Source organism: Lepidothrix coronata, unplaced genomic scaffold (genome assembly GCF_001604755.1).
Source record: "Lepidothrix coronata isolate B3197 unplaced genomic scaffold, Lepidothrix_coronata-1.0 Scaffold88, whole genome shotgun sequence".
In the NCBI taxonomy this organism is placed as follows: Eukaryota; Metazoa; Chordata; class Aves; order Passeriformes; family Pipridae; genus Lepidothrix; species Lepidothrix coronata.
Window position 1 is genome coordinate 2,719,829 of NW_016690268.1, and position 13,381 is coordinate 2,733,209.

The 13,381-nt window shown below is 39.0% G+C and overlaps 1 protein-coding gene across 14 annotated transcripts in view; it reads left to right on the plus strand.

Moving 5' to 3' along the window:
• Positions 1–13,381, plus strand: part of MBNL2 (muscleblind like splicing regulator 2) — a 109,374-nt gene that overhangs the window by 83,374 nt on the left and 12,619 nt on the right. For 7 of the 14 annotated variants that reach the window (XM_017821038.1, XM_017821053.1, XM_017821043.1 and 4 more), the window contains 3 exons: positions 2,342–2,395; positions 3,079–3,232; positions 6,466–6,501. In XM_017821038.1, coding sequence (XP_017676527.1) covers positions 2,342–2,395; positions 3,079–3,232; positions 6,466–6,501 — 244 coding nt within the window. Of the gene's footprint in view, positions 1–2,341; positions 2,396–3,078; positions 3,233–6,465; positions 6,502–7,903; positions 7,999–13,381 lie in introns of all 14 variants that reach the window. The other 7 variants (XM_017821045.1, XM_017821047.1, XM_017821049.1 and 4 more) reach the window with 7 other exon arrangements.

A 13,381-nucleotide genomic window follows, 5' to 3' on the forward strand; every position in this document is an offset into this window, starting at 1 on the left:
TGTCCCAGTTCCTCCTGAGCCATCTGTCCCTGCTCCTACCTCTTGTGTGCTTTCTTTCTTGTGTTTGAATTTAGTCAGGAGCTCCTTGCATATCCGTGGAGGCCACTGCTGTGTGGATCTTACTTGTATTCCAGGAGACATTATAATTTGCCAACGTGACATATGGCAGACAAATACTATGCCTTGGATCTTTGATAATTTTTATTATTATCTTTATTTCCTTTCCATAGCCTTTTTCTCTTCTCTCCAGCCTGTAGCTATTGATTTTTTTGGTTGTTAGTTATGTAGGAGATCAAATGTTAAGAAGGAGATAACCTGATGGAACAGAAAGAGGCAAAGGAAATTTTACTATCAGGATGAAATAAAAGAAAATATGACTGTAGGGGAGAAAAATGAGCAGTTTGAAAGCCTGAAAAGAGTGGGAGACTATATGGAAACGAGGTTGATGAGTAGGCTTAGAAACAGATCAAGTTAAAGCCTTTGGGTTGAGAAAACTGTGAGACTGAACTTGCTGTGAAAGTTGAGGGGAGAGCCAGCAAAAAACTTCAAAGTAGGGAGATGAGGTTAAGAAGAGCATGGAGAAGAATTGGAGAAAGGCGATAATAAACAGATAATAAGTTCACAAGTGAGATTAGATAAAATCTGCGTTTGGATAATAAATGTAATTAACTGAAATGCTTTACTCTTAGTGATGTTGATTTGAATTTGTGGACTTCATAATTGCATAATGCTGAATTCAGTTGTACTGCTTCACCTCTGTGTAGGCTTGGGTCTGTGCTGAAGGCAGAGTGGATCTGAGGCTGTGCCCCATACAGGCAGAGTGATGCCCTCTCAGTGGTACCTGTGGCAGGTATCAAACCTTGGCTGCACGGTGCCCTGCTTAGACAGAAGTCTGTCCAGATCCTAATTTTGTACCAGGTGTTTCTTGTTATGTCTGGGTCTTGGACACAGACAGATGAGCAGATCCTACAGATCAGGGTATGTAATCCAGAAAAGTGCCAAAGGAGAGATGCAGATGGTGTTGAGAAGACTCGTGCAACAGAGACAGGAACAAGGAATAAGCAAAATGAGGACTATTCTGCAAAATACCCTGTTGACACTAGCTAACCTTGTGACCACAAGCTCTATGCAGGCATTTTGTGCCTTGTCCTTTTTTTTCCCCCCCACTTTTGTTCCCTATTTCCACATAACTGATTTCAAGGTTGACATAATCCGTATATTCTAAAAAGAGCTAAATACCAGCCTGTGTTTAAAAAACAAAAGCAAAAATTTTGATTTCTAAATAAATTTTTCTTTCCTTTCTAAATGTTTTTAAGAATTGTTTAAGTTATAAAACTTGAAAGTAATATTTTACATGAGATTTTTACAGAATGCCATCATATCAGCCATAAGTTTGATCTTATTATGAAAATATACATAAATGTATATGCCTATGTACTATGCCTAGATACTTTCTTTTAAAAAATTAATAATGCTGGACTAATATCGTAACTCTTAGGTTAATGTTCACTTATGAACTGGGAGCATTATTTTTACTCCCTACTCCTGACCTGAAGCTAGTACTGAAGATTGTAGCAAAATTTAGAAAGTGTGTTTTCAAGTAGGTTTTCAATTCTGAAAGCCTTTTTTTCCCTCTCAATGTAATGTGGTAAGTTACAAGGAAAAAAATCTACAAAAATGACCCAGCTATAGGAGGAAAAAAAAGGAATTAATGATAAGTTAGTGTAACTAGACGTTGGCAAAGGAGAGCCTCTCTCATTTTGAATCCCAAATCCATTCAATGATTCACTTGTCTAAATTAAAATACCTTTGGCTTGTAAGCACTGATGTTAATAGCATTCATAATGCGTTACAACTTTCACTAGTGCTTTACATTTGAAAATGTAGCCTCCCAAATCAATTTTGCCACTTTGAAATGTGACTTAACTAACTTATCAGGAATTCCTATAGGCATATCCTTAAAACTTTTTGCATCTCTGTGAAGTGTTTATATGATGCTTAATAGTGTCTGCAAGCTGCTGTTTTACTCAACTTTCCTGAATTTCAAACATCTATATTTTACTCTCTTATATGCTTTTAACTAAGGTATAGTAGATGCATTTTTGCTTCGGTACTAATTCAAAATGTAATATTCATTTCTTTAGAAGACATTTTTGTTGTTGTGCATGCCTAGTGTTTTGTATGTTGTATATTGCATTCAGAATATTTTTTTCCTTCTCACCTATCCACAAATGCAATGCCGTTCCCATGATGCACCTCTGCTTGCTGTTTACCTGTATGTTAATTCGCTTGACTCCCATTGGCCCACTGCCATCATGTGCTCGCTGCCTGTTATTAAAAGACTCAGTCGACTGCCAAAGCAATGAAGCGACCTCTCGAAGCAACTGTAGACCTGGTACTTTGACCTTTCACCTTTTGCTTTGCATGTAGCTTTTTTTTTTGTTTGTTTTTGGTTTTTGGTTTTTTTTTTTCCTTCAGAGAAGCAACTAATGAAATTTGTATCGCTTTACTTTTCGAACATCAACCGGAAATGATTTCACATACTCGTTAATTTACCGGAAGCTCTATTTATCCATCTCATTCTCATACGTAATAAACCGCAGACTATTTAGTTTGGTTCCTAACACAGTTTCATCTTTTTTAAATCTCTCATGAAAAGTTGAATTGAGATAAAACTGCTTTTGTAATTAAAAACGTGTAACGTAATCCATTAATCTGTATAATAATAGGAAATGATATTTAAATTAAAAAAAAAAAAGAAAATACTTGGCAATGAAACACAAGTGGTTTTTTCTCCCTGTAATATTTGAAAACCTACTTAAAGGCAATGCCATTTTCGTTGCTTTAAAGCAAACGTTTCTTTTCAGTAGTTGTGCTGCTACAGTTTTAGGTTAATAGTACCATGCTTTTGCTATCAATAACAAAATTTCACTCATTTTACATTGCTGTGCTTTGAGTTAATATGCATGGCAAGGCATCTTTAGCCGCTTTAAAAAATACTAAGTTTTCATATTTGTATATATGTTACAGACAACGTCTTAAAAATGGCGTCATTTTAACTAACTTTCTTATTTACAGGCCTTTCCTCCTGGTGTTCTTCACCCTTTACCAAAGAGACAAGCACTTGAAAAAAGCAATGGTGCCAGTGCCGTTTTCAATCCCAGTGTCTTGCACTATCAACAGGCTCTTGCCAATGCTCAGTTGCAGCAACATGCAGCGTTTATCCCAACAGGTATGTTGTACCCACATTGAACCAATATTGTGTTCCTTAGGTAGCTCCAAGTCAGGCAGTTGCACTTAACTGCTCCCTGCCCCACTTGAGGTGAAGTCTGCACAGATTAAAATTACATGTAATTTTAATTCTTCTTGCACAGGATGACAATTCAAGGAGAAACTTCAGCATGCCGTTAAGCTGCATTTTTGCACATTCACAGCCTTGCTCATCATTGTCCAGAGTTTGCCCCTTTTTTGCCTACCTTAAATTGGCTGGATTTTGACTCGTATCTGCCAGCACTCACCTAGATGACAAGAGGGCAAAGTTCTGCTAACAAAACGCTGGGGAAAGCATCACACTCCAGAGATGCCACAGCATCCTCCTGCTCCCTTGGCTGCTGTTGTGCAGCCGTGGGGATTGCCCCAGCTGCACACGAGCACCCTGAGAAGGGGAACACCAGCCATAACCTTCCAGTCAATACTGGCAAAACACATCGCTTCCTGTAACTGCACTAAAAGGGCTTTGAGGCATCAGATGCATTTTTGTGGTTCTCATTTTGGAACACCACCAGAACTTTTCCTAGCATTTGCAGCTCATAGCTGGGGTTACACTTCCTCATAAGGATGATCTGAAGATGAGTGAATGCAATTTACATTTCAGTGCTCGTAACTCTGTAAAAATCAGAGCACCATGGCTGGTGGCAGAGCTTCTCTTTAACACTGTGAGAAAAGGAATGTGCTAGGTGCTTGTGTAAACAGTAACAACATAACCCTTTAAATTATGTCAGTCACCCCCACTCCAAACTTCCCAAAGGTAAATATCCTGCCTAAGGAATTCTGCAATTTCATTCATAATTGACTAATAATATATTTTAGTATCAGAATGTTATCCAGTGTGAACTTCCAGAATGATTTAAAACTACGTGTTTACAAATGCGTTTGACATTTCAGCAATGTTATTTTAGTTTATAGAAAGAATGTCGGTAAAACAAGGAATGAAACACAACACATGATGATTTCCCAATCTATCAGCATTCCCATATGTTTTTAAAGATAAAAAGCAAACACAGATGGCTTTGACTTCATGGAATTTTTCTATAAGGCCTCAGTAACAACCTTGGAGCCTGCCCCCGTATTTGTAATAGTAAGTTATAGCATGCTGTATTTTTAGCACATTGGTGCACTAGAATATCTGTGGCAGAAAACACATTGACATTTATGGGAGTGTTTGGGGAAAAAAAAAAAAAACGTGAGACTGCCTATTTGGACATGAATGGAAGACTGCCCTGTGCTTACAAACATGCCGAAATTTCCACAAATTTATTTTACATTGAAACCCTGAGAATTTGCAGCACAATAGGTGTTTTTCCTTCTTAAGCACTCCCTTTTGGGGCTTATTGCTATTATTTGCAATTGCCAAGGACTTCAAATTAACTATGGAAAATACAGTAGTTTAAACCTTTTTCAGTGAAAGAGCATTTGGATATTTTCCAGACTTTTGTAGTTTTCATGCTTCCTTAAATAGCTCACTTTTTGTACTTTTATTGTGTGTCCCCCTTTCCAGCTAATGGTTGTAATTATAGTTTTATCTGACAAATTTCTGATGGTAAGAAGTGTGGATCTTGGAAGTAAACCTTACAGGCCAGGTTGTTGGCAAGCCCCAAAACAAGTGCATGAAAAAAAAAAAAAAGAATCAGAAGTGTAACATAGCAGATGGAGCCCAAGCCCCAGAGTAGAAAACCTTTCTCAAAAGTGATGAACCTCCTGGTCTTCTCAAACACCATCAGCACCTAGAAAGGATATTAGATAGAGAAATGGGGTATGGGACAAGGTTAGGAAAGGGAAACCCCCTCTATATGAGTGGGTGTCATGAGTTTTCCATTAAAGATGCTGCACTGATATTCCCACATTTCCTGGGAAGGTTGGATTTGGCGGGTGTAAGGACTGTCATGCCACCCAGGTCTAAGGAGCAATGCATGACATTATCTGTTGCATTTTAAATGATTATGTGGTATTTTCTAAACTGGTATAATTTTCAAACGTGTTCCTTGTGTGTGTGTGTGTGTGTGTGTATGTGTATTAAATTTTAAAACAAGTTTTGCTGCTGGAATATATATAAAACTTAATTGTTTTATATAACTCCTCTGCTTTCTTAACCACTGGCTCCCCTAACAAAAAGTGTGGGGCTTGACTTAGCATGGCTTACCTCCAAAGTTCTGCACTTTGTTTGTTTTACATCAGTTTGATTGCTTTGTCACCTTCTCCTTATTGTTTGGTGAACGATCTTAAAAACAAGAGATCTTTTCTCTCTTTCCATTGCTGTTTGTTAGTGTTTCTATAGCCTCTAGAGGAGGAACTTTGTGTATTCTCTGGGAACTGTTCTTGGGTAAGGTCATTCATAGTTACACAAGTACTGCAGAGTCCCGGAAGGTGCTGTGGTAGTAATTAAGCAGGAATACAGGAAGCATATTCGGCTTTGTGTCAAATATGCACGTATCTGGGACCAGTCTCCTTCCCTGCATAACTTCACCAGCTTGCTGTATGTACTGTACTGAATATGCTGATGTTTTTTTCCATTTGGTCTTTTCCAGAAAGGTTAAGCATTCCAGGCAAGCAGTGCTTCCACACTCTGAGGTGTACTGGGAGCCTTCTGCTGCAACGTTACACACTTTGAGGTGTTTAGCTTGGGGAATTGTCAAAGTAGTGTTTATTTTCTTCAGAAGCACCGCTCCACCTCCAGTTGTGTTAAGAATGGGTACATTAACATCAAACACAAATTTGGCAAAGCCCCTGCAGAATAATATTGTCTTAATTTCATTTTAACTTCTTTCTCTGATGCGTGTCAGAAAGTTGGTGAATGCTGATCTGTGCTATATTGAGCTGTCTGAATTATGCAGTGAGTTCTAAAATTCCCAAATACCGTGACCTTTAATCAAAGATGTTTCTATAAACAAAAACTTGTTGCTACAGAAGTACTATGTGAAACGATAAAATTAATAAGTAAAAAAGTTTATGAAGTATCCTGAATATGCACAGAAATATGCCAAAAATCACACTGTATATTTAGGATTTTAGTAAGAACACAATCACCTTTTTGTGTTAAAGCAAACCTATGAATGACCTTACAGTTTCATTTAACTAACTTACTTCTCTGTGGTTATGCTTGAATCTCAGTTTGAATGTTAACTCTAAACGGCTAACCTGTTTCTTCCCTTTATCCACTTTTTTCACCTATCATTGCATGACACGCAGGGTCAGTTTTGTGCATGACACCCGCTACCAGTATTGGTAGGTTCCAAATTTCTTTATTGATCTCTTTTTCATACTGTATATGATGTATATTCACTTGTTTCAAAAATCCTAGGCAAGATTTAGCCACTGACTAGAATTAAAGGTTCGCTTGTCCTTCTGGTTGACTTCGCAGAGTGTTTAGATTTGTAGATGAAAGCTGCAGTTTAGACGTGATATCACCTGCTATAACAACTACACTGCAAAAGCATAATACCATGAATTCCAGTCTGCTTTTCAGTTTTCAAAGTTTTATTTCTCTTTATATTTTATATTGGCTAGTACTATAAAATCATAAAATACTGGAAAAAGCCAGCAAATTTTCATCAGTGTTTTAAAGTTTCATAGTGGTGTGCCTATTTCTCCTTTGCTGTGTGTTAGAAAGTTTTATCAGCGTTTCCCAGAAATGCTTACTTTGATCCACAGAGGTTCTGTTGAAACTCGTGATCTGAATCTCACTCCTCCTTTAAATATATTTGCAGCTTGAAATTAACATTTTGGGCATGCAAGGGTGAAGTCCAATGCAACAGCCTCTAAGAGGCTATAGCCCTATCCCAGTGATTTTACTTTGGGGTTTTTTTGAGCCTACTCAGATCAAATGGTTAAAATATCAAGCCTTAAAACATCAAGTTAATAATTCCCCCATGAAGATGCTGATTAAAATTCATTCTTAAAATGAGCAAAAGCAGTGACTTTCACAAAATCGATCTTGCTTTTTTAGATCAAACAAAGTAGTATTTATATCAGGAAAATTATCATCATCCCTCTCCTGATTTTTGCCTCAAAGCAGATGGTAATTTAACTCTGATAAAGTCAAACAGTTATGCAGTGCTAGTAGGAAAAAATGCGTAAATTGGATTATAAAGGAAGACAGCGAGTATCTGGCTTACTTCAAAATGAAGTTACATGAAAATAATTAATTTTTAATTGTGTTTAAAAATTAAGATAAACATTGATCAGTTTTCTTCCCAGTTCAAACCACTGTGCCTTTTTGTAGTAGAATTTTATTTTGAAGTGATTTATATCTGTACTGGGGTAAAACAAATAACCCACGTAACAATACGCAGGTAACGGGCTATTTTGGTAAAGACCTCATTTGTGCAAGTAATCTTCTTCTTAGAGACAACAGTCACATTTTCAGTGGTCCTTACTCTTTTTTTTCTGGGAATCGCTGATTGTGTTGACAACCTTCCTTTAATTGTACTTGTAATAAGCTATTTTCCCCTTTTTTTTATTTCTCCGCCACGCTTTCTCGCTTTGCACTGTGATTGCATGCCATCTGCCGGTTTAACCCATGACGATGGCTTGCCGCTCTTGATATTCACCATGCCAAAAATACCACTTCTCTTACCATAATGCTGCACCCTCCTGTTCATTGCTTCCATGGTTCCCCTCCTGAAAGTACCCATGATGCACAACGCTACGGCCGCCACTGTCTCTGCAGCAACAACTCCTGCAACAAGTGTTCCCTTCGCCGCAACAGCCACAGCAAATCAGGTTTGCTCCTTTTAAAGCTTTCTTTCACAAGATCCTGAACTCTAAATGAGTGCTGAGATTTTTATTTTAATTTTTTTTTAACAAAAAAAATTCTCCCGGAGAATTTTTTTTTATTTCTGTGTTTACCCCATCAAATTTTCGTTTATTTTTAAGTCGTTTATAGCAAGTGTTTGTGGGACAGGTTGCACTTATTTAGAGTTAACATTTGTTGCAAATAATGATGTAGCTGTGTTTTGTGTTGCGATGTTTGTACCTAATTATTGTGTAATTAACCCAGCTGGAGTTAGAATCACCGTAGTACTGGACTACTTACAAAAGTTTATTATTAACACCTAAGTTCAAAAGGAAGATCATCACAGATTTCAAACATTCAGGTGTGTTCATGTAGCCTTCTCCATGAGGTGTGTGGAAGTGACTAATTTGTAAGCATGGAAGCTGTCAAAAATGACAACCAGGACAAGGCAGCTGGAAAAAAATCAAAAGAAAAAAATTGAATGTTTTCTATAAATGCTAGTGATCTAAACAGCACTCAAGATATTTATGACTATGCTTGCTTTCTGTTTGAAAGTGTATCTTTAACTTGGTAATTATATTTCCCCAAGGAAGGATGTTATTAGAAAGAACCCTGAGGGTTATTGGCTGAGGCAGGCTAGGAAAGATGATACTTTCTCCTCTTCTTCTGCAGTTTATGTTAATGAAAGTTTTCATTTTGGTACGGTTTCCCCCTCCTCCTGTATGACCTGATTCCCACGGAAGACATGTCTGTTGGAGCCCATAGTGCATAGCTTTGACTCCTCTGTTGGGGCTGTAGAGATTTCCACCCTAATGCACCTGGCATCTCTCAGGGGAAGGATTTGCACAGCTGTTGGGTCGCTCTGGCTTTTCCGTTGCTTTGGAACCATACTCCAGCACTTCCACCTGAGAGGTGTTTTCCCTCAGGTTCTGAGAGGTCAGATTGAAGAGGAAGCAAGCACATTTGCTCACCAAGAGAAAGCAAAGGGCTGTGTCCCCATCACCTTTCCTTGTGTTGCTCCTGGACAGACCAATAAGCTGTTGCAGACCCAGTGGATATTCTCACCTGTTGATTCATTCCCCTCCACTTGCCAAGGGCTTAGAAAGAAATCAGTGAAAATGTTTTGCTTAATAATGTTATACCAGCAGGTTTATTTTTTTTTACTGTCATTCCCAAAACTATTTGAGTATCCTGTGGAAAAATAGAAGTTGCTGCAAGAGTTTATTTATAATAATTTATGAAAAATATACTACCTCTGAAATACACCCTACTTCCTTGAAGAAACACAAACCAGTACGTTTTCTCTTTTTTTTTTTTTTTTAAAGTTCATTTGCCAACATTGTGGCATTTGTGCTTCTAGCGTTTTCACCAAAAGTGTTGTTGTTTTGTGTGTACTTTTCTGAGAGCTAGCTTGTAAAAAATGCTAGAAAGTGCAGCAGGCAAATGGTGTATTTCATGGTCCTTTCCAGAACAGTGTCTGCAGCAGAACAGTTTTTGGTGGTATCCAGTGTAGTTTTGTGGTCCCAAAGTGGTGACAAAGGGGCTTGAAAATGCCAAGGGACTATGAGAAAATGGGATGGTTTGGGGAGGGTTTCAGCTAGGGACCCTCTCCAGCACAGAAATGCAGCTGGGGCAGGTCCACCACCCACACTCCTGAGTGCCAGAGGGGCCAACTGTGGCTGAAGGTAGAATGTATGTATGGCTACAAAAGGACCAGTAAGCAGTCTTTTTTTTTAGTTAATAGGAACACTTTCATACAAGTAACTAGTGCCACAAAGACATAGGTGTGCCTTAATGGAATTTCTCATCTAGCAGGATGGCAGGCAGAGCCCCTCCTTTCCCAGTGCAGATTTTGTTTGCGTTGGGGGATTCGAACATTTTAAACAGCAGCTATATAGAAACTGTCTGGTTTTATTTATTTAGTGGTATATATTTGTGTGCGCGTATACATACAACTCCATGCTGAAATTAATGGATGGTTTAACAGGAGGATGGGTTTTCACTTGTTTAACTTCAGCCATTTGGAAGTTTGGCATTCAGTTCCTCTGCTTTTCTAGAAGTCCATATGAGGGCAGGGTAAAATTGCCCTGAAGGGTCATGCCTCTTTCTCTTGCTTGTGGAAGGAGTGTGTGTATGTTACCAAAGCTCTGCACTGCTGCCTGTGGAGGAGATGAGTCCCACTCTGGCAGCTGTTCTCATTGGCTTCTGTAGCACGTGCCGTCGCTGTCTTTTTTTCTCAGTCTTGTTTTTGTGTTAGTCATTGCGAGTCTTTAAAAGCTACTGTAGAAAAACGATGTATTTCAAACTAGGGTAAGTAGTTAGTAGTTACTTCTGCTTTATAAGAGACAAAACTCCCAAGTTTTCTGTTTATTTACAACCTCCTAAGATTGGAGACAAACCTACAACACTAGGAAAGGTCCCACAGTAACTCTGTAGTCCTAACTCTCAGTATTTTTTTAGCCCAAGAAGCACAACAGGAGCAGGTTATTAACTTGGTAATTAAGATGACTTTGTTCATGATCATAACGTTCTTTGTGTCCTCTGGTATGGTACTCCCAAGTATTTCATTTTAGAACCTGAAGACTTCAGCCTGTCCCATTTCAGCTCCCACAACTTCTACTCACAATGCTAGGCATGAAAAGAAGGTTGTAGCAGGGCTTAATCATTTAGCTTAGTATAATTTGGCTTAGTATTTTGACATGGGGAAAAATGTCTGGTCTTCCTTGGATTGTGATGATCCTGGTGTCCTTGAAGCACCAGTGGAAAGGAAAAGTCGACATCCCAAAAGTTAGAGTCAGCTAATGGCTGGAAAAGCCTAAAAACTCTGTTGGTCCAGTAAATTATTTAGTATGTGCTGTCAGCTTGTATTTTGAAAAAAAAAAGAACTCTGTCTCATGTCTTCTGTATGTCCTTTCTTTCAGAAAATAACACAAGTAGCAGCTCAAAATGTATCTGCATTGACACATGCACAGTCAGTCATGCTTGGCCAGCAGCTCTGGGCATTGTGTGTTCAATGTATGGTAAAAGGCACGTGAGGAGACTGTGTAGGATTAAAGGCTATACTGTAGTACATCAGTACAGAGTGACATCAGTTAAGAATACATGGAAAATTGGGAGGAATCCCTTGCTTTTCCTGACTTACAAAGGGTAGGTTTTAAAACCAAAATAATTTTCTTGCAGTGTACTTCAGAGGGGAAGAGCATCGCTTTGGCTCAGTGCAGTGGAAACCGGATGCAGCAAAAATGCTGCAAACCCTGTTTTACGAAGCCTGATTAAAAACTGACTATGTTAATATAGGCGCTGGTGGTCATGCTGTTCACTGTGTGAGGACACCCCTTAAGGGAGTGTCCCCGCTTACTTTTATCTGCCGGGCTGTGGTGAGAGGATATGGAGAGGGTGGACTTCAGCTCTTCAGTGAAAGGCAGGTGGGCTTCCAAAGGTACGTGAGGAGTCCAGGAGCATGTCTGGTCAGAGGTGAGAGGCCCTTCCCCTTTTCCTTCTTCCCCCCTTCACAGTTGCTCCAGCCATTCCCTTCAGAATGGGGCTTGAAACCTCAGCTGCTTAAATGCGCTTCAGAGGTAGATCCTTAATGACCTTATGTTCAGGTGTTTTGGGATGCTGACAGCATTTTCTAGGAGCAAAGTTCCAAGTAGTGTGAAATGATCATGAGAAGCAGTGTTAGGGCATGTATATGGAGGGTTTGGTCCTAGCTCCCTCTAGTGCATGCATGTGGACAGAGTTATGTGAAAGTCTTATTTAAATATTAATATGGTCTTTATGTGTAAATATATACTACAAAGAACTTTACCAAAGCTTTTAATTGTTACTTCTGTAGCTAGTGGACTAGCAATACTCCAGCAAGCAAAGAAACTGTTACCTGCTCAGCTTCTCCCACAGGTAGAATCACAGAATCATTTATGTTGGAAAAGACCTCTAAGATCGCAGAATCCACAGTTAACCCAGGACTGCCAAGTCCACCACTAAACCATGTCCCAAAGTGCAGCACATTTTTAAATACCTCCAGGAATGGTGAATCCACCATTGCTTTGGACAGCCTGTTCCAGTATTTTGACAACCCTTTCCATGAAGAAACTGTCTAATATCGAGTCTAAGCCTTCCCTGGTGCAACTTGAGGCCATTTTCTGTCATCCTATCACTTGTTACTTGGGAGAAGAGACCAACCTCCACCTTGCTGTACCCTCCATTCAGGTAGTTGTAGAGGGAAAGAGTAGTGTTTATTGATGATTTTGGGCTAAGAATGTACAGTGCTGTAATTTCAGGATGATAGAAAAGACATAGATCTTAAGGAAAATTATTTGGAAGTTTGTTTCTCTTCTTGTTTTACTATTTGCTTTGTAAGCAAGTACAGGATTAGAAATTTAGGGAAAGATTAAGTAGAGCCCACTTGGAGGGGATGTTCATGTTAATGCAAATGCAGAAAGATGTGACTTCTCTACCCTGCGCACCAAAGATGGTTTAACAGAGGATGATTTATCCTAACATTATTTGAGAGAGGTGTTATTCTGAATTTTGGGGTTGAAGTTCAATTTTAAATAATGGCAACACCTGCTTGGGAGGGCTTTAAATTTCTAAGTAGAAAGCCTTACTACTGTTTCATTTATATGTATGCCTTGGTGAGTCCTGCAAGAATTAAAACGTTAGGACTTAGCCCAGAATTAAGACACTTAAGTGTTGGTGTCTGAGTGTCGGTGTCTACATGCAAGATACAAGTTTAAGTACTCATTGTAGACTGTGAAGTTTATTGGCCCAGTCAGATGAAGTCTAGAAAGTAGTCTGGCTTGTCCTTCAGAAGTCTCACAGGGCTTGGTTCAGTTGCCTAAACATGTGTCTAGTGACGTTTAAGATTATCCTAAGATAACCTGGGATGTCTAGGTTATCCAAGACATTTTCACAAGCTTGGCAGATGCAATACAGGACCTACAGGCAAATATGCACACTTACTTCTGAACTGGCAGCTGGATGACAGGCAGGAGACCTTAGCCAAAATGGTACTAAAACCCTGGTGAGCAGATGACCTGAGCGTGCGTTGGGTGATCACATGAAGGGATCTGCGGGCTTTGTTGGCTTACTGACTAGGTTTTATTACCTCATTGAGTGTCACAGGGGGTTAAGACAGCAGTGTTTCTGTGTCCTAATCTGTGTCCTCAAGCTCAGTTGGTGCTTGCTTAGTTCCTGGTTATTAGATGACAATTACAAAATTCCAAATGATTCCAAATGATGTGAGTCTTGCTCACATTACATCAGTTCAGAACAGTACGTGGCTTTATATTCTGTAGCAATGAAAATGGACCAGAGACTGACAGCATTAAAATAGCATTACAGAGAATGCTGCTGAAAGATGTTATTTAG